The following is a 23,899-nucleotide window of genomic DNA, read 5'->3' as shown; positions in this document are numbered from 1 at the left end:
AAACACAGCATTGTTGCAAATTCGGGAGGAGAAACTTAAACGTCCCACTGCTCTTGCAGAAGCGGCTTCTCGGGGCAAAGGCGGAAGTGACGTCAGAGTTTACTCGCCAATGTGGCGTTATTTTAGTTATTTTGTTGATTTTTTTTATCAACCGAATTAAAATATTATATAAAATATATATTAAAATAGAACAGACATGGGTAAAAACAAACACAGAGGCAAAGAAATATATTTGAAAAATACGTGCTTAAAGCATGACGTCATAAGCAAGCGCGCAGCTTCCGAAGGACCTCGACCACATCCACACCGGAACAAATACAGTCCACCGCTAAATTCTTCTAATTTAGTGTGGAACTGACTGTAAATTTCTCACAGAATGTCCAGTGCTACTCTAAAGGACTACGACATAATTCATTAAGTCTTTGTGTCCCGATAACCTCATCTTCGCGCGTTGATGCTTTTCGGCGTAGTTAGCTTAGCTTGTTAGCTTGCTAGCCGCTAACGAAAAGAGGCACATCGCCAAGCAGAGATCAAGTGCGGATTTTTTGGAATTATCATTTGAAAATGTGTGAAAGAACGACACCCAAGTACAAAGAGGAACTATGTGGAATAAAAGAAGAGAACGAGCAACATCTTCAACTGCTGGACGAAGTTTGCAACCAGCCTCGTGTTGTGCTACACAAAGCAGGTTTGTACACGTCTTACTCTCATTTGCTTTGTAAAGAACGACTTTCTATCGTTAAAAATATACATAAAAACATTAAGTTTTTGGGGGAAATCGTTCAAGGTTATTGCCGTTTTATTTTTAAATATTGCCTTTTACTATCCGGTTCGCTGAACATTTGTTTATGCCAAATGAAATCAGTGCCGAAAATATATGCCAAAGAATAACGATTTGTGGGGGGTAAACTCCGTGTTTTTTTTCTCAGTTTAAAATTTGAACTGATTATTTAACATTTTACTTATTCCGGTTTTTAAATGTTGTGAAAGAAATTAAGTTTGTTTATGTCATCATGTTTCAAAACTATGCTGACAGATGGAGTGTATTTTTATTTCCACTGTTGGAGTTGAGCCACCGAGAAAATGAGAAACATTTAGTAAATGAATCTTAAAAGCCAAACTTACTCCAATGCGTGTTAGTTTTTTGTACTCAAGAAGAATAGGGTCAAATAAAGACTTAACAACAACTGAATAGAGTTCCAATATTTAGTTTCTTCAATTTCCGGCGTTCAGGAAATAGTACAAATACAGATATCTGGGCGGCTTTTTCTTAATCTGACGAGAAACTGTACTCAAGACGAGTACTATCGAAAAATGGCGCGCTGATCTCAGCCCAGCCTCACATTTTATTGGAGGTTTTTTATGTCAAGGGTCATGTAGGTTGAATCGGTCGTCCTTGCTCCTTCCCCCGGCCCGGTCCACGTCCAAGGCTGACCTTCTCAGGCAGTCTCTCCGTCTCTCCTGCTCACATTCCCCTGCAATCTCGTCAGTGTACAGATTGTGTGGTGTATGTTTTCCCAGATCAGATTATATTTTTGGGTCTTCTTGATAGCATCGCTGTGACGTCCTCCCCGGCCCAACATGATATGTTTGTATCTTCTATGGCCTATGTGGAGAATGTGCTTTGAAGTATTTGTCCACGAAGTGCTATCTGGTTTGTCATCAGTTTGACCTGAGCAGACTGAATCTGTTTGTTCTGAATGAGAGTGTGGGTCATGAAAATACTATGTGTGCTATTTTGAGGTCTTACATTTAAACTAAGTCATATCAATTTAGCATATGAATGCATCAGTAAACACCATGACTACAATCCCAGTCAATCTTATCGATGCACTGTACTTCTACATTCATTTGATAAATGATTTTTGTTTAATCAATGTCGAACATATTCAGTAAATATGAACCTGCTAAATTAAATAATTGACCTTCTGTCCCGTAAGTGTTTAAAATAATGCCAGCAATCGTAATACAATCCTTCAATATTCATGTCAGGTGTGGCCATTCCCTATAAGAAGGAAAGGCCAGAGAGAGGGGACACCCTTCCCTTTTTTCTTTTTGGGGAGACTTCTTTTGACATCAGCATTTGACGAGAATAAAATCTCTTTCCAACCAAAATGGCTGTGTCAGAGAATTTTTTTCCATCACCAATTCTGCCATGCTCCACGACCTGTCCGGAGGGAAGCTGAGCCAGACCCACACATCAACAACAAAATATACCACATTTTTGGCGTCACAAACAGGATTCTTGCTCCATTGAGGGTCTCAGGGTGCTGGGGCGCAGGCGTTCAACAGCCGGCCGGCTGAACTTTCGGTGAGATGCTTTTACTCACAATGGGTGTTGTGCGCCTGTGTCCAAGCGGTCGGGGCTTTTGGGGTCGTTAAAGAGAGCTTGTGCGTGGGTCTGCTGGCTGATTGGTCGTGGAAAATGTCCCTGTGTTAGTTTCAATTATTGTTTTAACAAGAGGCCTCTATAAATGATTAAGACATTAAAAGATGTCAAAGTAACCGCACTGTGAAAGAACATACGGAAATGTATAAAAAAATAAATAAATGAAAAAAAATAATGATAGGAACTATGTAAATGGGGACTAGCGCGGGAGAAATGTGCAGAAGATAAAGAAAAGAAAGGTCTAGTGGTTAAAGAGATGAGAAATAAGAAGTGTAAAATTATAGCTATAAACAACATAGTTGTGAATAAGCTCAGTTTGAGCACAGACCCTGGCCAGGGTGTAAATTTTAGCAGGAAAATTATGAGCTGATAATAATGAAGAGAAGCGCGCTTCCACGTATCGTATTGGGCACTTTGTGGCATGGAACACAGTAAGGATCGAGGCGTACCGTTGTGTGGAGGGCCTGGGGCTGAGCCGACAGTTTCGCTGGTACGTAGCAAGAGATACGCTGTTCAGATACGTACCCTATGATTACTCGTGTTCTGGTCGGATAATTCTGTCAGGGTCTTGCCAGCGAAACGCTGGGAAGAAGGTGGCAGGACTCTCCAAACGCGGACACAGGAAAATCAGTTTAACAAAGAGTGTTTATTGATTCACAATAGTGGAAGTCCAATCATCAATTAAGGCAAATATATCTATCTTAGCATTACATCCGTCGATAAATCAGGAGAAAACACAAAGCGCTGGCGGAGAAAAGCTAACACCAGGAAGGAGATAAACGACGGAACGAAAAGCGCTTGCACCGGCAAGGAAAAGGAAAAACGATCAACATAAATAGCTTGCCAAAAGGGCAAGAGGGAAAACCAATTGGAGAAAACGAGGAACAAAAAGAGACCGAGCAATAGCTGGCAAAACGTGGAACACAAAGAGATCGCAAGAGCAAAAATGCATGAACAAGAGAACAATACCAGGGTCATGAACGTGAGCAGTGCAGGAAAATTATCCGACGCCGGGCAGTCAGTGTAGGTGGCTTAAATAGTGTGTGTAATTAGTCAGTGGATGGATGTCAGGTGCGGCGCCGGTGGGCTGGTCTCCCGCTCGTGATGACGCGGGCGGAGTCGGTCGTCGGAGGAGACGCCCCTGCTCAGCTGAGAAACATAAACAAAAGTGCACATGGCAGGGAGGTGACGAAAACAACAACAAAACAGGCGTGACCGGCACGGGTCACGACAACCGGGGGAAGCAGTTAATCCAGCAGCCGACGCATGCAGCTCCCATTGCGTCTGCTCTTTCCATTTCCGCTGCTCCTGGGCCAGGTTCTGGTGACGTAGTGCCCACAGCAGGTTTGTTGTCCGCACCTGCCGGTCAACAAGGTTACGTAACAGAAGTAGGGGTGGTTATAGACATTGGTTTTGAGTGGGGCGTGCTCTTGCTGTGGGTTGTGGGATTACTGGGTGATGAGTGGTCCAAACCGAGCCACTTCCTGAAATGTGTCAGCCTGTGGTCCAGCGCCATGCCTGTCACAAAGAGCTCCACTAGCACGGGGCGCCACCGCTACCCCCTCCGACAACGCTTCTATGGCTTCCAAACGCACACTTGACGCCTCAACCCGATTGGGACCACATTCCACGATAGGAGTGCCCGCAGAGCCTCAGCATTCAAGGACCGGCAGGTCTTGGCTTTCCGGTGACGATTGATGGACAACAGTTTTTGATGGTGGAACAAGATATTCCACGCTTTGCAAGTTCCTTCTGCATATCCCAATGAGCAACAACAACTGTCACGCTTGTGGGACTCTTGAGATTGGCCGAGTCACTGCCGTGGACCGAACCCGCACCTGTGAAACAAACACTGGAATTCGAGTGGGACTGAATTTCCAGAAGGGACTGAATTTGACTGTGCACATCCGGCGGGGGAAGCATATGTTGTCCTCCGTTCCAGCAGATTAGGCAGCTCTGAGACCAGGGTGGTGTTTCAGCACCCATTACGAATTCCTCTGTTATGGAACATTTTCCGAATTTCTCAGCACTGTGGTAGACAATGAATTGGTCACTCTGAAGCGAAAGCTCTGTTTGCGTCTCTGCCAGAGGGGTCGTGGACCCGGGGTCTCACTGACGTTGTGCTCTGCTCCACAGCGTCTCCAATTTGTTTTTGCTATATCTGCGCCTTCCCCATTTGACAGAGTTAATGCCGGCTCAGCTTGGGGGCAAAGGGGGGCATTCCGGCCATAATGGCTGGGATGAGGACTGCACCGCTCTTGGTTTCCTCCACATCCTGGAATGGACTCTTTCCTGTGGAAAATGGATTTTATTGGCATCTCTAGTGCTCAATTTTTGTGTGGAGTGTGTCTGCTTGTTGTATTTCAGGTGAAGTGTAGATGGAGTTGGATGCAGACTGGAATCTCACTTGGAGCAAGCGACGAGGAGGACTCCTTTGAGGGTCATAAGATGTGGACGTGATCATCTGAAACAATAGTGTTTGCAAGAGCTCTTCGGTGACGAGGGCTTGGCAGCTCTCGAGCGACACAATGTCATCGGATTCTCTCGCTGGAGCGTGGCCTCAACTATGTTTTTGCATATCATTTGACTCGTGTTTGTATTTTGTGTGTTTGTTTCTTGTCCTATCATGCCTTTATCACGCTGTGGATTTATTCTGTTCTGTAACGGTGTTCCTTCATCCTACTTGCCTTGTGGATGCAGCTTCACTAGAAAGGTTCAGCAAAGCTTTGATGCCTCCATATGGACTAAACTGGAAAGTGTTACTGCCGGTTTGCTTAAAGATCTAACATTGCGGGGGGAACTCCTTCGTGACCGAGGTGGTTGATTTGGGATTTTTTGGAATTATTGCTGGATTTATGTGTGGTCCTGCAGGAGGTGTTAGAGTGACACCAGGGAGCAATTTGGCCTTACACTTAGTTTTCCGAGTTAAACTACCCTTATGTAGCATGCCTTGAGCATGATTTAGGTTTTAGTCAATTAGGTTTCCCAAATTTTAGGCAATGGATTCATATAAAAGGTTGGAATGGGATTTTTGGTGACATGCTGGTGTCGTTTTTGCTTTATCAGGACAAGATTGCCTGGAGGGGGGAAATATGTAGTGTATTTTTTTATTCACTCTTATGAACATTTTAGTAATTCTCTTTAACTATGAGGGGATTGGAGACTAAAGAAGTGACCAGTTTTGGTTTTGAAATTCCAATGTGAATGAGATAGTGTCCAGGAGGACAAAAGGCTTGACCAACTCTAGGTGTGGAGCACTCGAGGTGATAGAAGCAGTCAAGATGGCACCGGAAGGCCACTTCAAAGAGCAACCACATCTGCTCTCGCCGTAGGGAGCTTTGGGGCAAAATCGAAGACTAGTACAATGACAATGCATATGCAACAAGGTAAAGTTAGACATTCATGTCCGGTTTGGCCATTCCCGATAAGAAGGAAAGTGAGGGGACACCCTTTCCCTTTTCTCTTTTTTGGGGAGACTTCTTTTGACATCAGCATGTGACGAGAATAAAATCTCTTTCGAACCAAAATGGCTGTGTCAGAGAGGTTCTTACCATCACCAATTCTGTCATGCCCAGCGACCTGTGGGGAGGGAAGCTGAGCCAGACCCACACATCAACAACTAAATATACCACACAGGTTAATAGAAGGTCACAAAAACATGGACCTCTTAAACAGGAAAACGTGAGTTCAGCGGTAACAGAGTTGTGTCTATGCTGGCAGTTTAGCAGGAAGTCACAAAAACAGATGCACGTCTTTAACCGTGTTTGACAGGAAACCGTTTAGCTCGCATTTAACAGAATTGTGACCCAAACATTGTGTTGTAAGCTGAAACCGTTCGAACAACAGGAAGCGTGTGGACGGGTGTGATCAAGTCAAAGTGTTCGTTTTTCCATTCTTTATGGGTTGTCATATACAAATTTGCTTTGCTGTGCTTTAATAAAACGCCGCACAGGAGCGGGAAAGCTTTTCTCTTTGCCGGACTGCTCCTCGCAAGTGACAAAGACAATCTTGGTTGGGTGATTTATTTGTGCAGGCGTGTCTCGTTTTTGAAAACTTCTTTGACAAATCTTGTTCAAGCAATTCCTTCTGGAATGATTCAATCTGACTCCAAAAAGTGTACACACTGGGGCAAAATGATCAATGGCGGTTGATGAATTTTCGTGGATATAACACAAAGGATTACGTTTTTTAAAATATCAAGTATGTATTGGTCTTATTTATGAATATTTTACTGGCTCGGTCAATGAACCTCGGGTGGCCCTGCACAGTTTTGTGCACGTGTGCATAGTTTCACCTCATCCAAACATTTAAAATACATTTAATGCATCCATCCAGGGTTGCACGGATCTCATCAGTGAACAAGCGCATGCTGTAAGGAATGCATCTGCATCTTTGGCTTACTATGGGTTTAAAAAGGGAGAACGTCACAACCCCTTGTTCTACCAGGGCCCCTTTAATTCTTTCAGGTATCCAGATTATAATGGAACCAAAAAGTACCCACGATGAAACTACAGTGGAACCTCGGTTCTCGACCATAATCCGTTCCAGAACCCTGTTCGAAAAGCGAATTGTTCGAACACCGAAACCATTCCTTTGCTGCTTGCACTGACTTTCTTTGGAGGCATGATTAGGGGCTAAAACACTTCGTACACCTATATAAAACGCGCAGCACGTCCGCACGCGACAACAGTTGGTCACGAAGAGAGCAAGAAAGCGATCTACACCCGTACGCCGTTCAGCATCCCACCCTCGCGTGCGCACTCACGCGTCGTACCGGCGTTCGAACTCCGAGGTTTGTTTGAACTGCGAAGCAAGAATTTCTCTTTTTTTTGTTCGAACTCCGATTTGTTCGACCTCAGAGTCGTTCGAGAACCGAGGTTCCACTGTATCTCTGAATGCAAAATGAAAAACTTGTAAAGATATTTCACTTGAAGGATTCCTATTCTATCAATGACATTATGTTGCGATGGCCCCCAGTGGTCCCCATCAATAAGTTAGGGTCCCACAACAGGTGTTCCATCAGACGCACACAAAAGCCTGTGTGTGCTAACTTCAGCTCGCTTCCAGTAACGTCTGTGACTTTGTCCAGAATTAAATCGGGCATCAGCCGCAACATGCTTCCTTTTTTAATGCTCGTTTATCACCGTTGTGCTGCGAAAGGGAGGTTTACATCGTAGGACGGAATTTTGTGAAGTGTCCCCATGGTCCGGTCCAAGTTGGGGTCGCACGCATTGCTCCGTGTGCGGCGGGCACAAGTCAAGGTAGCATGGTAGAAACAATATAAGACAAAGTCGCCGCCTGACCTTTGACTTGGCCAAACCAAATTAGTCTTTTTGTGTCCTGCAGACGTCAGACAAAATGATCTCTGTTCTGTGAAAGAGGAGCCAGACTTGACTCACATCAAAGAGGAGGAGGAGGAGGAGGAGGAGATCAACAAGTCACCAGTGAACGTTCTCCCTATAAAGACTGAAGATGAAAACAAGGATGTGAGTGAGGACAACAGAGGGGCGGAGCCTACAAGCAGCAGTTCAAGTCATCACGTGGCAACAGAAGGTGATGAAGACCACTGGGGGCCATCACAAGCACATAATGAGGACACATTATCAGACGCTCATGACGATGATGATGATGATGATGATGATGACGATGATGGGCAAGCCAAAGGTGAAAGGGCACGTCACTCTGATTCATTAACTTCAAAGTTGTCTTTAAAACCACACACAAGAACACACAGTGGAGAAAAAACATTTTCATGCTCATTTTGTCGCAAAAGCTTCTCACAAAAGGCACAATTTACAAGGCACACAAGAACACACAGTGGAGAGAAGCCTTTTTCATGCTCGGTTTGTGGCAAAGGATTCTCTCAAAAGGCACATTTAACAGAACACACAAGAATACACAGTGGAGAGAAGCCTTTTTCTTGCTCAGTTTGTGGCAAAAGCTTTTCTTTAAAGTCATATTTAATAAAACACACAACAATACACAGTGGAGAAAAACATTTTTCCTGCTCAGTTTGCGGAAAAAGTTTCTCTCAAAAGTCACATTTAACAGAACACACAAGAACACACAGTGGAGAGAAGCCTTTTTCCTGCTCAGTTTGTGGCAAAAGCTTTTCTTTAAAGTCATATTTAAGAAAACACACAACAATACACAGTGGAGAAAAACCTTTTTCCTGCTCAGTTTGTGGAAAACACTTCTCCAGGAACTCAAGTTTAACAGAACACACAAGAACACACAGTGGAGAAAAACCTTTTTTCTGCTCAATTTGTAGGAAAAGTTTCTCTCAAAAGTCACGATTAACAGAACATACAAGAACACACAGTGGTGAAAAACCTTTTTCCTGCTCAATTTGTGGAAATAATTTCAATCGTAAGTCGCATTTAATAAAACACACAACAATACATAGTGGAGAAAAACCTTTTTCTTGCTCAGTTTGTGGCAAAAGCTTCTCTCAAAAGTCTAATTTAACAATCCACACAAGAAAACACAGTGGCGAAAAGCCTTTTTCCTGCTCAGTTTGTGGAAAATGCTTCTCTCAAAAGTATAATTTAACAAGCCACTTAAGAAGACACAGTGGAGAAAAGCCTTTTTCCTGCTCAGTTTGTGGCAAAAGCTTCTCTGGAAAGTTTAATTTAATAGAACACACAACAACACACAGTGGAGAAAAACCCTTTTCATGCTCAGTTTGTGGCAAAAGCTTCTCTGGAAAGTCAACTTTAACAAAACATAAAAGAATACACAGTGGTGAAAAACCTTTTTCCTGCTCAGTTTGTAGGAAAGGTTTCACTCAAAAATCAACTTTAACAAATCATAGAAGAACACACGGTGGCGAAAAACCCTTTTCCTGCTCAGTTTGTGGAAAGAGTTTCTATCGTAAGTCGCTTTTAACGAACCACACAAGAACACACAGTGGAGAAAAGCCATTCAGTTGCAGTGTTTGTGCTAAAAAATTCTTCACTAAACAGGGTGCTGAGAGTCACAATTGTGCTGGTGAGAATTGCAGCAATCCTTGAAGCTTAAAAAAAAAAAACGATGTAAATGTGATTTTGAATAAAATATGATAAATTTAATTTTGAAAAGCTTTTTTTATTGACATTAAGCCAATGTGATCAGTGCCAGAATAACCATTGTCTCTGAGTGATGATGAGTTGTTTTGTTTTTATATCAAACATTATCAATGAAATTAATTGCCTTTGCCTGGAACAATATTTTTTAACGTTATACTTTTCAGTTGTCTTTTTAATCCTAATGGAAAAGGTGTGAGATGAAACGGTGCTTATGAAATCGGTATCTTCCACAATCATCAATAAAATCACTTGTTCCACTTGCTCAACTGGCCTTCATTACGCTGTGTGAAAAGGTGACAAACTGAACAAGAAGTTGAACTGTAAAAAGAACCAGACAGAGAAACGCAAATAGTCTCAGTTTCTCTCAATGGCTTTAGTATGTCAGGAGTTGGCAACTTGATGGCGACTGGAGTCAGCGTTTATTTGTCACCACGGTTGAGATGATCCGCATCACGCAGTTCGTTGGTGCTGCTGTCTGAATTGAACCCCGGAGGTTACCTGCCAGCATCCCTGAATTTCACCGGCGGATCTTCAGCTATCCCACGTCTGACCCCAAATTGTTGTGGAATTTTCAGCAGTAAGGGAAGATCAATGAGATAGTCTGGAAAATAAATTGTCTTTTGGGTCAGTCTGTAGAGTGATCTCAGTGGGAGAAGTGCGTGGGAAGATACTGATGCACACAGGAAGATGAAGATTTATTTGACAGTGGAATCTTAAAACAGAGATATTTTTTCTGCATTGAGCATACTTTTCAGTCAAAGTCGTGTTGTACAAGAAGCGAAAGGCACTTTCTCAAAAGCAGGTGGCCACAATAAATAACAAAAACCTTACTTGCTAAATAGTTTTCCATAACATTAAGATTGAACAAAATATTGACACGAATATTTAAAAAGAAACGATTAAACATTGAATACTAAATTATTACTAAAACAGTTGAATGAATCTTGAAATAATAGTGAATAGGCGTAGTTTAATGAATACTGAGACGAATAATGAAATATTTCAGTGCTTATATCAACACTGAAATCATTTTTAACACTCTAATATTTAGATATTTAGATAATGAAACAGTGACGTATTTTAATTTAAAATTCGCAACAACGTCGCTGGCGAAAAACCCTGTAAAAAGGCAAAGGTGCAAACATGTTGACATAAAGTATCACTTTATCATGTCAACTCTTAATAATAAGGAAATACATTTGGAATACTGTCCAGCCGACGACATGGTGTCAGATGTTTTAACAAAGCCAGCAACAAAAGTAAAATTCAATACATCTGTAAAGTTCATATTTGGGAACTAAAATGTTTGGTCAAATGCATACGGTTTAAATCTTTCGTTTTTTCTTTTTTCAAAAAGTACGTTTTTCCAATGTTTGGAAAAAGATAACAATGATTTGCATCGCAAATGGCGACATCTGTCCGTGAGCGGTGACAGTGCTCCATATGGCCAGCAGCCAATCATATCACAGCGGGGTGTGTCCTGTTCTTCGGATTTCGTGCGGAACAGACTGCAGTTTTCACGCAGGAAATCCATTCAGCGCTACTTTAAAAATCGACGCCATCTTTAATTCGTCTCGTCGAACAAAGAGAAGCTCACGAGTTATCGCCAAGCAGAGATCAAGTGCGGATTTGTTGGGATTGGCGTTTGAAAATGTGTGCATGAACGACACCCAAGTACAAAGAGGAACTTTGGGGAATAAAAGAAGAGAACGAGCAACATCTTCAACTGCTGGATGAAGTTTGCAAGCAGCCTCGTGTTGTGCCACTCAAAGCAGGTTTGTACACGTCTTACTCTCATTTGCTTTGTAAAGAACGACTTTCTATCGTTAAAAATATGCATCACAACATTAAGTTGTTTGGGGAAATGCGTTCAAGGTTAATTGCCTCTCTCATGTCTTGAATAGACATTAATGTTTCACAAGTTTGTTTAAGTCAAAGATTTTGAATTTGTTTACCTTTCCTCCTAAGCAAGTATATTATTTTTGTTCTCTTGGTGCTGTTGGAATTTAACTCTAAGACTGTAGCATAACTTTTACCAAATTATTCGAATTAATTATCTGATTCCATTAATGATAAACCAAACATGACCGACATTCATCCAACAATTATGCGCGCTCGTTTTGAGAGAAAGACGACCAGGAAGCCGGCAACTTCACACAGGAGCCGATTAATTCCTCACAGGAGATCTAGTACAAAAACCCTTTCAACACAGTTCTGCGCGCCTCTGTACCCAACAGAAGACAAAGTTTTGTTACCTCTTTTGGATTTCACCTGGACGGGTAGTATTGATAACACACAGTCCTGTTTACCGATCCCCGTCAAGCCACTGTGGACTGAATTGACACCACAGCACCGTCTCTGACACTTTCTAAATCAACATCGGCCAGTGTTGAACTTATTTGCTTCGTTTGGGAATAAATATGCAACAAGGTAGGGTGCTTCTTATTGCATACTCTACACACCAAACGTCCTTTGCATTCTCTGCTTCTGTGCCCAATGCACAAACAACCAAAGCACATTCCTTTTTCCTTCAAAAAAGACATCTTTTCAACTTGCGTCTTTTTATCCAATAGAAGGCAAACATCCTAAGAATGTCCAGCTCCACAAAACAAGCATGCCTTTACAGGTAAGTTCTTCTCCATTTTATTTACAGTCTCCATTTTCCTTTCCACAGGTGCTATTATAGTGGCAAAGCTACTCCCTTTAGCTTTCGTACCAGTCCGAAATGTCACAGGTTTAAACTCTCTTTTTACTGTTGCAGGCAAATCTTGTATATCTCCAAAGAGAGGATCACTTGCAATCTTAACTTGCTTCTCCACAAACTCCACAATGTCATGAAATGTGGCTCTGCGATGGTACGTTTCTTGCAGATGGCAGACCACACTTCTCCACTTATCTCTAAGCTCGTAAGGCAGTTTTTTAACCATAATTTGCATATTGGTGGGCACGTTTAGGTCACCTACAGAATCTCCCATTGAATTACAGCATTCACGAAGCAATAAACTGTAGGCCTGCATCGCCTTGAGATTTTCTCCCTTTATCAAAGGCCTTGAAAGTACCTTGTCCATGTATGCAGAAGCTACTTTAAACGGATCTCCAAAATGTTCTTGTAGCAAAGCCTTCGCTTTAATTAATCCACGAGAAGGTGGCAGATGTTGACAGCTTCGGACCAGATCCAGGGACTGGCCTCTGGTATATTGCTCGAGGTAGTACAAACAGTCCTTGTGATTTGGAGTTCTTTCTTCGATGTTGTGTTCAAAGGCTCTTATGAAACTTAGGAATTGTAATGGATCTCCATCAAATATTTGCAAATCTCGTTTGGGTAACAGCAAAAGTGATTGTTTGAAAAGTGAAGATGTTATTTCATTTTGCTTCTCCAGTGCTGTAAGCAAACGATCAGGTTGTTGGTGAAGCTTGGTCACTCTGTATTGTTGGAATAGTTTCACGTTGTACACCTGCTGGTAGTGATGACAGACCGGCCCCAGTTAAGACAGAATGAAGCTCAGGTTGAGGATACACTTTGGGTCTGACAGTAGCACCTCCTGTTGAAATTATGTACGGCTTTCAAGCAACAATTCCAGCTCTCCCTTGCTGCCGTGGGAGTCGGAAACAGAACGGACGAAAGAAAAATAGCCCTTTTGCGAACCAATGCCGCAGCCGAGGCCATCGAGGTATTCAATGAACCCGAAGATAAAGACAAGTTTGAAAAGGTCCTACAAAAATTTGATGAACACTGTCTAGCTAAGAAAAACGGAACTTATGAGAGATACGTGTTTCCTTCAAGACTCCAACAGCCCGGTGAGTCCTTTGACAATTTCCCCACTGATCTCAAAATTAAAGCTAAGTCTTGTAACTTTGGTGATCTGAAAAACTCAATGATAAGGGATCAGACTGTGTTCGGGACGAACGAAAAGAAACTAAGAGAGAGGCTGTTGAGGGAAGCCGACCCAACATTGGAAAGTGCAATAAAGACTTGCCAAGCTAACGAGCTAGCAAAGCAGCACGTGCTAACTTTCCAAGCAGCGCCATCTTATGAAAAAACAGAGTCCGTGAAGGCAGTGATGAGGAAAGGTAAACTGCGATTCAAGAAAAAGACCAAAAACAATGAAAATGATCAAGCTCCATTCAGTTGTAAAAAGTGTGGAGAAATGCACGAGCCAAAACGATGTCCTGCATTTGGGAGAACATGTGCTAAGTGTAAAAAGCAAAATCACGATGCTAAGATGTGCTACACCAAAAAGAAAGTGCACAACGTGCAGGAAGACACAGTGATAGTGATGACCTAAGTGACACTTTTTTTCATCAAAATCGTGTCACATGACGAAAGCGATGTGCAACAACAAACTAGAGGAGACCCAGAACGTGCTGTTTATGCAGTAAAAGAAGATAAATGGATTGCACCACTGCTTGTCAATGGGACTCTAGTTACTTTTAAAATTGACACAGGAGCAAAAGCAAACATAATTAACGAAAAAGACTAGAAATCACTTGAAGAGAAGGCCGTGAAATTGAAAACCGACAACAATCAGCCAAAAAAAACAAAGGGATGTTGTAGGCTAAAAGTGACAGCAAAGGGAAGACAACACAAGTTAACGTTCACAATTGTGCCAAGTGGACTGGAGTCAATCCTTGGAGACAAGACATCTGAAGATCTTGGACTGGTAAAAAGAATTTACCAAATCAACAGCAAGGATGTCAATATGAACAACAAAGTGTTGCCGAGTGAAGGTAGTAAGAGTATAGTGAACAAATACTTTTCTGTCTTCAAAGGACAAGGTACGCTACCTTACACTTACAAAATACATCTCAAGGAAGATGCTAAACATGTAGTACATGTCCCCAGAAGAGTTCCAGCCCCTCTCAAAGAGAGATTAAAAAAAGAACTGAGCAGAATGACACCGATCGGAGTCATAGAGAAAGTGGAAGAACCCACCGACTGGGTAAATTCCATCACGTGTGTTAAAAAGAGGAACTTCCCAGAGTTACGTGTTTGCCTCGACCCCAAAGATCTGAATGAAAACATGATAAGAGAACATTATCAGATTCCCAAGCGTGAAGAAATCCTGAGTGACATGGCAGGTGCTAAGTACTTTAGCAAATTAGATGCATCGCATGGATTTTGGCATTAATAACTGTGTTTCTATCGTTAAAAATATGCATCACAACATTAAGTTGTTTGGGGAAATGCGTTCAAGGTTATTGCCGTTTTATTTTTAAATATTGCCTTTTACTTGTCGGTTTGCTAAACATTTGTTTATGCCAAATAAAATCAGTGCAGAAAATAAATGCCAAAGAATAACCAATAGTGGGGGGTGAACTCCATGTTTTCCCAGTATAAAATTTGAACTGATTATTTTACATTTTCAAATTTCTGGTTTTTATATCTTGTTCAAGCAATTCCTTCCGGAAGGAATTCTGCCTGACTCTACAAAATGTGCACACTGCGGCGAAAACATCAATGGCGGTTGATCAATTTTAGTGGATACAACACAAAATATTACGTTTTTTTTTTTTTTTTTTAAAGTCAAGTACGTATCGGGCTTTTTTAATTTATGAACTTGGCTTGGTCGTATGAGAGTCAATGAACCTCGGGTGGCCCTGCACTGTTTTGTGCACGTGTGCATAGTTTCACCTCATCCAAACATTTAAAATACAGTGAATGCATCCATCCAGGGTTACACGGATCTTATCAGTGAACAAGCGCATGCTGCAAGGAATGCATCTGCATCTTCGGCTTACAATGGGCTTAAAAAGGGAGACCGTCACAACCCCCTTTTCCACCCACAAGTCCAGGAACATTTAGTTCCTGGTAATAAAGTTCCTGTGGCCCAGGTGGTTTGCATCTCCCCCGCAACTCATAGTTCCTGGTAATTTATCCAAATCACAATGATGATGTATCAGTGCGAGGTCTTGTGTTACTTTGTTACTCATTACTGACACCCTTTGGCTGTTAAGCATCATTGCAGTTCCAAAATAATTCAGTGAACTCTAATAATATTATGGCGTATCTTAGTCTAATTTTAATACATATTGGATAACTTTAAAATATACAGTCATTATTCAAATATGTCAACATGAAAGTCAGAGTGAAAGTGTTGTTGCTTAATTTATGTGTAGGGATTTTGATTCTTCACACGTAATTTTGTTTTAAAATTTATTTAGAAACAAAAATTTTATTTAAAAAAAAGGGGAATGTTGGAACGTACTAGCAGGCTAAATGTCAGTTTGGGAAAAAAACAAACAAAACACAAACATAAATCATGCAATAAATAGCGACTATGATGCCAGGGCCTAGGGCTGGGCGATAAACCGAAAATTTACCGTTACCGAAATTTATTACTATGACCGAAATCATTTTGCCCATGTCGGTAAATTCGGTGTTTAAAAAAAAGAAAAGCCTTTTCTGTCTGCGGCAATGTTCATGCCCCTTTAAAACCGCTACAGCGCCTCTAGTCACGTGACTCCACCCGCCTGATCCCGAAAGAAAACAGACGTCGCTGTCGTAGCTGGCGATTCACATCCAGAAGCTTTTTCACCACCCACAACACAACCATGCTGTGCTGAAAGTTCAAAGTGAGAAGCAAGGTTCGACAAGTGACAACAGCCCATTAACGGAGGCAACACCATACGAGAGAACGTCTCAGAGGAGGACGCAAGAGCCTAGCACATAGCTAAAGATAAAGCTCCTCTAGTTCCAGTGGCGCGCACAGGATTTAAACGCTCCATGGAAGCCATATTTCCCGATATGGACAACATCGGGCCGGAAGCTTAGACATGTCAAGCATTTTGCATCTACATCCGACTTGTGGTCGGGTCGCAACATGGATCCCTGATTGAGCCTAACTGTGCATTACATAGATGACAAGTGGCGACTGCGCACCAGAGTACTCGAGACGGCACATTTTCCCCGATGATGCACACTTGTTTATTTGTCTTGCATTGACATTTTCTTTCATTTTATTTACCATTTTTTTGTTTGGCATTATTTGCACCATGACAGCATCTTGGCGCAAGCTAATTGCAGAAAAATATTTTGCAAGAGGTACCCTTTTTCTTTGTGACATTGTTCAAGTCATGCAAAGCAAGCTATTTCGAATGTTTATACAAAGGATTTTTGGACATTTATTTTTCATTGAAAGTAATGTGTACCAGTTGGTCAATAAAAAAAACAGTCAGTACGCATTTCCTGCATTTATTTTGATTTTAGTCCACGGGGAATTTATCGTTATCGAGGTAAAATTGCTCAATTAATCGCGATATTGATTTTAGGTCATATCGTCCAGCCCTACCAGGGCCCCTTTAATTCTTTTAGGTATACAGATTATAATGGAAGCAAAAAGTACCGACGATGAAACTATCTCTAAATGCAAAATGAAAAACTTGTAAACATATTTCACTTGCAAAATGAAAAACTTGTAAACATATTTCACTTGAAGGATTCCTATTCTATCAATGACATTTTGTTGCGATGGCCCCCAGTGGCCCCCATCAATATGTTAGGGTCCCACAACAGGTGTTCCATCAGACGCACACAATAGCCTGTGTGTGCTTACTTCAGCTCGCTTCCAGAAACGTCTGTGACTATGTCAGGAATGAAATCGGGCATCAGCCGACACGTGCTTCCTTTTTAAATGCTCGTTTATCACAGTTGTGCTGCGATAGGGAGGTTTACATCGTAGGACGTAACTTTGTGAAATGCCCCCATGGTCCGGTCCAAATCGGGGTCGCACGCATTGCTCCGTGTTCGGCAGGCACAAGTCAAGGTAGCACGGTAGAAACAATATAAGACAAAGTCGACGCACGACGTTTGACTTGACCAAACCAAATTTGTCTTTTTGTGTCATGCAGACGTCTGTGAAAACGATCTCCGTTCTGTGAAAGAGGAGCCAGACTTGACTCACATCAAAAAGGAGGAGGAGGAGGAGGAGATCAACAAGTCATCAGTGAACGTTCTCCCGATAAAGACTGAAGATGAAAACAAGGATGAGAGTGAGGACAAGAGAGGGGCGGAGCCTCCAAGCAGCAGTTCAAGTCATCACGTGAAAACAAAAGGTGATGAAGACCACTGGGGGCCATCACAAGCACACAGTGAGGACACATTATCAGACGCTCATGACAATGATGATGATAATGGGCAAGAAAACCCTTTTTCTTGCTCAGTTTGTGGTAAAAGCTTGTCTCAAAATTCAAGTTTTACAATCCACACAAGAATGCACATTGGAATGCATCTGCATCTTTGGCTTACTATGGGCTTAAAAAGGGAGACCGTCACAACCCCCTTTTCTACAAACAAGTCCAGGAACATTTAGTTCCTGGTAATAAAGTTCCTGTGGCCCAGGTGGTTTGCATCTCCCCGCAACTCAAAGTTCTTGATAATTTATGCAAATGACAATGATGATGTATCAGTGGGAGGTCTTGTGTTACTTTGTTACTCATTACTGACACCCTATGGCTGTTAAGCATCATTGCAGTTCCAAAATAATTCAGTGAACTCTAAAAAAATATTTTGGTGTATCTTAGTTGAATTAGAATACATATTCCAGAAACGTCTGTGACTATGTCAGGAATGAAATCGGGCATCAGCCGCAGCGTGCTTCCTTTTTAAATGCTCGTTTATCACTGTTGTGCTGCTAAAAGGAGGTTTACATCGTAGGACGTAATTTTGTGAAATGCCCCCATGGTCGAGTCCAAGTTGAGGTCGCACGCATTGCTCCGTATGCGGCAGGCACAAGTCAAGATAGCACGGTAGAAAATAAGACAAAGTCGCCGCCTGAGGTTTGACTTGACCAAACCAAATTTGTCTTTCTCCAGACGTCAGTGAAAACGGTCTCCGTTCTGTGAAAGAGGAGCCAGACTTGACTCACATCAAAAAGGAGGAGGAGGGGGAGCAGATCAACAAGTCACCAGTGAACGTTCTCCCTATAAAGACTGACGATGAAAACAAGGATGAGAGTGAGGACAAGAGAGGGGCGGAGCCTACAAGCAGCAGATCAAGTCATCACGTGACAACAGAAGGTGATGAAGACCACTGGGGGCCATCACAAGCACATAATGAGGACACATTATCAGACGCTCATGACCATGATGATACTAATGATGATGATGATGATGATGGGCAAGCCAAAGGTGAAAGGGCATGTCACACTGACTCATTCACTTCAAAGCTGTCTTTAAAAGGGCACAGAAAAACACACAGTGGTGAAAAACCTTTTTCCTGCTCAGTTTGTGGCAAAAGCTTCTCTCGAAAGTTTTATTTAACAATCCACACAAGAACGCACAGTGGAGAAAAACCTTTTTCTTGCTCAGTTTGTGGCAAAAGCTTCTCTTTTAAGTCAAATTTAACAAGTCACACAAGAATACATAGTGGCGAAAAACCCTTTTTCCTGCTCAGTTTGTGGAAAATGCTTCTCTCAAAAGGCAAATTTAATAGAGCACGCAAGAACACACACTGGAGAAAAACCTTTTACTTGCTCAGTTTGTGGTAAAAGCTTTTCTCAAAATTCAAGTTTAAAAATCCACACAAGAAAGCACAGTGGAGAAAAACCTTTTTCCTGCTCAGTTTGTGGTAGACGCTTCTCTGAAAAGTCAAATTTAACAGAACACGCAAGAACACACACTGGAGAAAAACCTTTTACTTGCTCAGTTTGTGGTAAAATCTTCTCTCAAAATTCAAGTTTAACAATCCACACAAGAACGCACAGTGGAGAAAAACCTTTTTCCTGCTCAGTTTGTGGTAGACGCTTCTCTGAAAAGTCAAATTTAACTTGTCACACAAGAACACACACTGGAGAAAACCCTTTTTCTTGCTCAGTTTGTGGTAAAAGCTTCTCTCAAAATTCAAGTTTAACAATCCACACAAGAATGCACAGTGGAGAAAAACCTTTTTCCTGCTCAGTTTGTGGAAGACGCTTCTCTGTAAAGTCAAATTTAACTTGTCACACAAGAACACACACTGGAGAAAAACCTTTTTCTTGCTCGGTTTGTGGCAAGAGTTTCTCACAAAATTCCCATTTAACAATCCACACAACAACACACACTGGAGAAAACCCTTTTTCCTGCTCAGTTTGTGGCAAAAGCTTCTCTGGAAAGTCTAATTTAAGAAAACACACAGCAACACATAGTGGAGAAAAACCTTTTTCTTGCTCAGTTTGTGGCAAAAGCTTCTCTTTTAAGTCAAATTTAACAAGTCACACAAGAATACATAGTGGAGAAAAACCTTTTTCTTGCTCAGTTTGTGGAAAATGCTTCTCTCAAAAGGCAAATTTAACAGAACACGCAAGAACACACACTGGAGAAAAACCTTTTACTTGCTCAGTTTGTGGTAAAAGCTTCTCTCAAAATTCAAGTTTAACAATCCACACAAGAACGCACAGTGGAGAAAAACCTTTTTCCTGCTCAGTTTGTGGTAGACGCTTCTCTGAAAAGTCAAATTTAACTTGTCACACAAGAACACACACTGGAGAAAACCCTTTTTCTTGCTCAGTTTGTGGTCAAAGCTTCTCTAAAAATTCAAGTTTAAGAAGACACACAAGAACGCACAGTGGAGAAAAACCTTTTACCTGCTCAGTTTGTGGACGCTTCTCTGTAAAGTCAAATTTAACTTGTCACACAAGAACACACACTGGAGAAAAACCTTTTTCTTGCTCAGTTTGTGGCAAGAGTTTCTCCCAAAATTATCATTTAACAATCCACACAACAACACACACTGGAGAAAACCCTTTTTCCTGCTCAGTTTGTGGCAAAAGCTTCTCTGGAAAGTCTAATTTAAGAAAACACACAGCAACACATAGTGAAGAGAAACCTTTTTCTTGCTCAGTTTGTGGCAAAATCTTCTCTTTTAAGTCAACTTTAACAAGTCACACAAGAATACATAGTGGAGAAAACCCTTTTTCTTGCTCAGTTTGTGGAAAATGCTTCTCTCAAAAGTCAAATTTAACAGAACACGCAAGAACACACACTGGAGAAAAACCTTTTACTTGCTCAGTTTGTGGTAAAATCTTCTCTCAAAATTCAAGTTTAACAATCCACACAAGAACGCACAGTGGAGAAAAACCTTTTTCCTGCTCAGTTTGTGGTAGACGCTTCTCTGAAAAGTCAAATTTAACTTGTCACACAAGAACACACAGTGGAGAAAACCCTTTTTCTTGCTCAGTTTGTGGTAAAAGCTTCTCTAAAAATTCAAGTTTAACAATCCACACAAGAACGCACAGTGGAGAAAAACCTTTTTCCTGCTCAGTTTGTGGAAGACGCTTCTCTGTAAAGTCAAATTTAACTTGTCACACAAGAACACACACTGGAGAAAAACCTTTTTCTTGCTCAGTTTGTGGCAAAGGCTTCTCTGTAAGGTCAAGTTTACGAAGCCACACAAGAACACACAATGGAGACAAGCCATTCAGTGGCAGCGTTTGTTCTAAAAAATTTGCCACGAAACCGGAAGCTGAGAGACACGATTGTGCTGGCGAGAATTGATGCGATCCGTGAAGCTTAAAAAAGACAAAAAAAACTGAAGGAACTGACTCTTTGTGGTAAGATGTAAATTTTGATTTTGAATAAAATATGAAAAATTTAATTTTTCAAAGCTCTTTTATTGACTTAAAGCCAATGTGATCAGTGCCAGAAGAACCATTGTGTCTGAGTGATGATGATCGTTTTTTTTGTTTTCATATCAAACATTATAAATGAAATTAATTTCCTTTGCCTAGAACAACATTTGTTAACATTATGCTTTTCAGTTGTCTTTTTAATCGTACTTAATGGAAAAGGTGTGAGAAGAAACTGTGCTTATGAAATCATTGCCTTCCACAATCATCAATAAAATCACGTGTTCCACTTGCTCAACTGGCCTTCATTACGTTGTGTGAAAAGGTGAAAAACAGATCTCGAAGTTGGAACTAAAAAAAGAACCAGAAAGAGAAACGCAAATAGTCTCAGTTTCTCTTCAAGGTTTTGGTATGTCAGGAGTTGGCAATCTGATGGCAACTGGAGTCAGCGCTGGTTTTCTCGTTGTGTTTGGCTGGCTCGTATATGTATGGTCCATTGAACAAAACTCAAACTCTTCAAATATCCCCTCACATAAATTTAATATTTCTCTTTCTGAATAAATATCTGACTTGCTAAAACCTCTTTCTAGGTTGAGCTCTATCAAGTGTTTGGGGTGAATTGCTAAGCAGAATCTCACTTCGGAAAAAATATAATTTTGTAAAATATACCAAATATTTTTGTTCATGCTCTATTATATTTTTTATACTTTGGATTGCTTATATAATGAAATCGGGAAATATTAAAATGTAAAATTGGCAACGGCATACAGACTTAATGCAATTAATAAATATAGAAACATTTTATAAATATTGAACTAATTGAGAAGAGTCCTGATCTTGAAATAAATATTGAATTATAAAAAATACTAAAAAATTAATTCAATAACCCGACCCTGGATGAGCAGCACAAAATGGCTGGATGGATGGAATAATTTAAATTGCATACATATTCAAATGAACAAATATGTTAAGAAATATTCAAGTGTGAAATAAAAAGGTTTAAATTAATATTTATATAATTTAACATATTAAAATAATTGAATAAATATTGTAGTATTACATAAGCAAGCTTAAATATAAATTGAAATAAATAAAAAAAAAGTCGTGTATTTTTAAATGGCCTAATCTAGATATGGGAAGTAATTCTCTTTATAAAACTATGAAGGGACTGGAGCTCACAGAAGTGACCAGTCTTGGTTCTGAAGTTCCGATGTAACCAGATACTGCCCTGAGAGAAAATAGGCCTGAGCATTGTTTATGGTGGGGGCAATTCTCTCGCCAGGTCAGTGACCTTCCAGCATATGAGAGTAATTTAAGGTGGTCACGAGTAGACTGGTCGTATCAAAGGGGAGACGCATCTGCTCTCCCCCTGGGGGACTTTTGGAGGGAAATCCTGAAGACTAGCGGGATGGGAATTGCATATGAAACAAGGGAAATTAGATATTCATGTCCTATTTGGGCCTTCCCTATAAGAAGGGAATGTCTGAGAGGGGGCTCGCACGTTTTTGGGGAGACTTCTTTTGACATCAGCATGTGACGAGAATAAAATCTTTCTTCTTTCTTTTGTTCTTTTCCATCACCAATCCAGCCTTGCTCGGCTGCCTCTCCTGAAGGCAGCAAGGACCCACACTTCAAAGACAAAATATACTACATATTGAAAGAAAAATAATACTCAAATATTGAAATAAGTATAGAATTGAAAGAATAAACAACAAAGAAATAAATACCTCCTGGAAAATATCATTATTTTCAACATTTGTCAAAGCACAAAATTTCGATCAGATTGAGTTCTTTCTTGCACATTCTTAAACAATCATAATTTTTTTACTTTTACTTTTTAAGTTACTTCAGTGCATTTCACACCTGAGCCTTCAGTGAAGTCCTACTTTGTCCTACTTGAATGAATCCACATCAAAATATCATCATTTATGACACCACGGCTGGACAAATAATATCCAGAAACACACTTACGCACCACTGAGTGAGTGTTGGACGATATAGCTTCTCTTGAAAGGTCCGACTTGAAAATGTCCTTGCAAGTGGATCTGAAATTAAATCCACACTTTTCCCTCCTTCGGCCATTGTGGTTTAAAAAAATCAAGAATATAGTGTATTTGTCACGGTCAATTGTAAGCATGGACAACTCACTCTTTGCCCAGCAGGATGTGCTAACATGCACTCGCAACAGCCCGTTGATGACAAGAGCTGATGGTCGTGAGTGATACTTTGTCCATTTAATGAGCGTATCGCCTGACAAGGCGCTTTGTTTGTTTCGGAAAAAAATTGCGACTTTAAAGTGCGCCTTATGACTGCGAAAATACGGTCATTTTAGTTGTCCAACTTGTAAAATGGAAAAGAAAATTATGCACAAAAAGCATGAACGTGTTGAGCAGAAGGAAGAAAAAAAAGTGTCAGGTTTCGCCGTTCGGCGAAGAGGTGGGTGGACCCAAAGAGCGAGGAAGCAGGAGAAGGGTAAACTAAGGGAGTTTATTAAATAAATCTAACGAGGACAAACAACGGGGCGTGGACAAACAAACGTGGCAGGATGAAAAATAACAAGGACGCAACCAAAACGTGACTAACAGAAAAGGAAGACGAGGAACATAAGCCGGGGGCAAAACGCTGAGGGGCGTGACGGGAACGAGGACGTGAACAAGAGCATGAACTTGACAGGAACAACCGTGGTCGTGGAAGTCCGGAAAGTGCGGCAGCAATTGCATAGGGTAGGCGTAGCAGGGGCAATGTTCCGACACTGAGTTGTTGGGATGAGGTGTTTATATAGTCCAGTCATTAGGAGTGCGGATGGGCATCAGGTGTGTGAGCTGACGGGGAACAGGTGCGTGGCTGGTGAGGGCGAGGTGCTGAGGGGAAACGCCCCTACTCAGCAGATCAAAACAATAACA

General features: G+C 41.2%; 4 protein-coding genes across 4 annotated transcripts in view; 2 read left to right on the top strand and 2 right to left on the bottom strand.

The window, feature by feature from the left end:
- The window catches only part of LOC148342219 (uncharacterized), a 343,669-nt gene that overhangs the window by 304,729 nt on the left and 15,041 nt on the right, over window positions 1-23,899 (bottom strand). The window lies entirely within an intron of this gene.
- Window positions 1-23,899, bottom strand: part of LOC148342220 (uncharacterized) — a 161,900-nt gene that overhangs the window by 129,616 nt on the left and 8,385 nt on the right. The window lies entirely within an intron of this gene.
- Window positions 4,578-9,583, top strand: LOC148342222 (uncharacterized). Its single transcript, XM_088285306.1, has 2 exons — window positions 4,578-4,650; window positions 8,402-9,583. Exons 1-2 carry the CDS (start codon window positions 4,578-4,580, stop codon window positions 9,400-9,402), a joined length of 1,074 nt encoding a protein of 357 aa, XP_088141432.1. The 3' UTR covers window positions 9,403-9,583.
- Window positions 13,680-23,218, top strand: LOC148342221 (uncharacterized). Its single transcript, XM_088285294.1, has 3 exons — window positions 13,680-13,724; window positions 18,874-20,712; window positions 23,159-23,218. The coding sequence occupies exons 1-3, from the start codon at window positions 13,680-13,682 to the stop codon at window positions 23,216-23,218; spliced, it is 1,944 nt and encodes a 647-aa protein (XP_088141420.1).

Source organism: Idiotropiscis lumnitzeri, chromosome 2, assembly GCF_059441095.1.
Source record: "Idiotropiscis lumnitzeri isolate Australia: NSW breed Sydney's pygmy pipehorse chromosome 2, RoL_Ilum_1.0, whole genome shotgun sequence".
Lineage (NCBI taxonomy): Eukaryota > Metazoa > Chordata > Actinopteri > Syngnathiformes > Syngnathidae > Idiotropiscis > Idiotropiscis lumnitzeri.
This window is presented reverse-complemented; position numbering and strand designations above follow the sequence as displayed.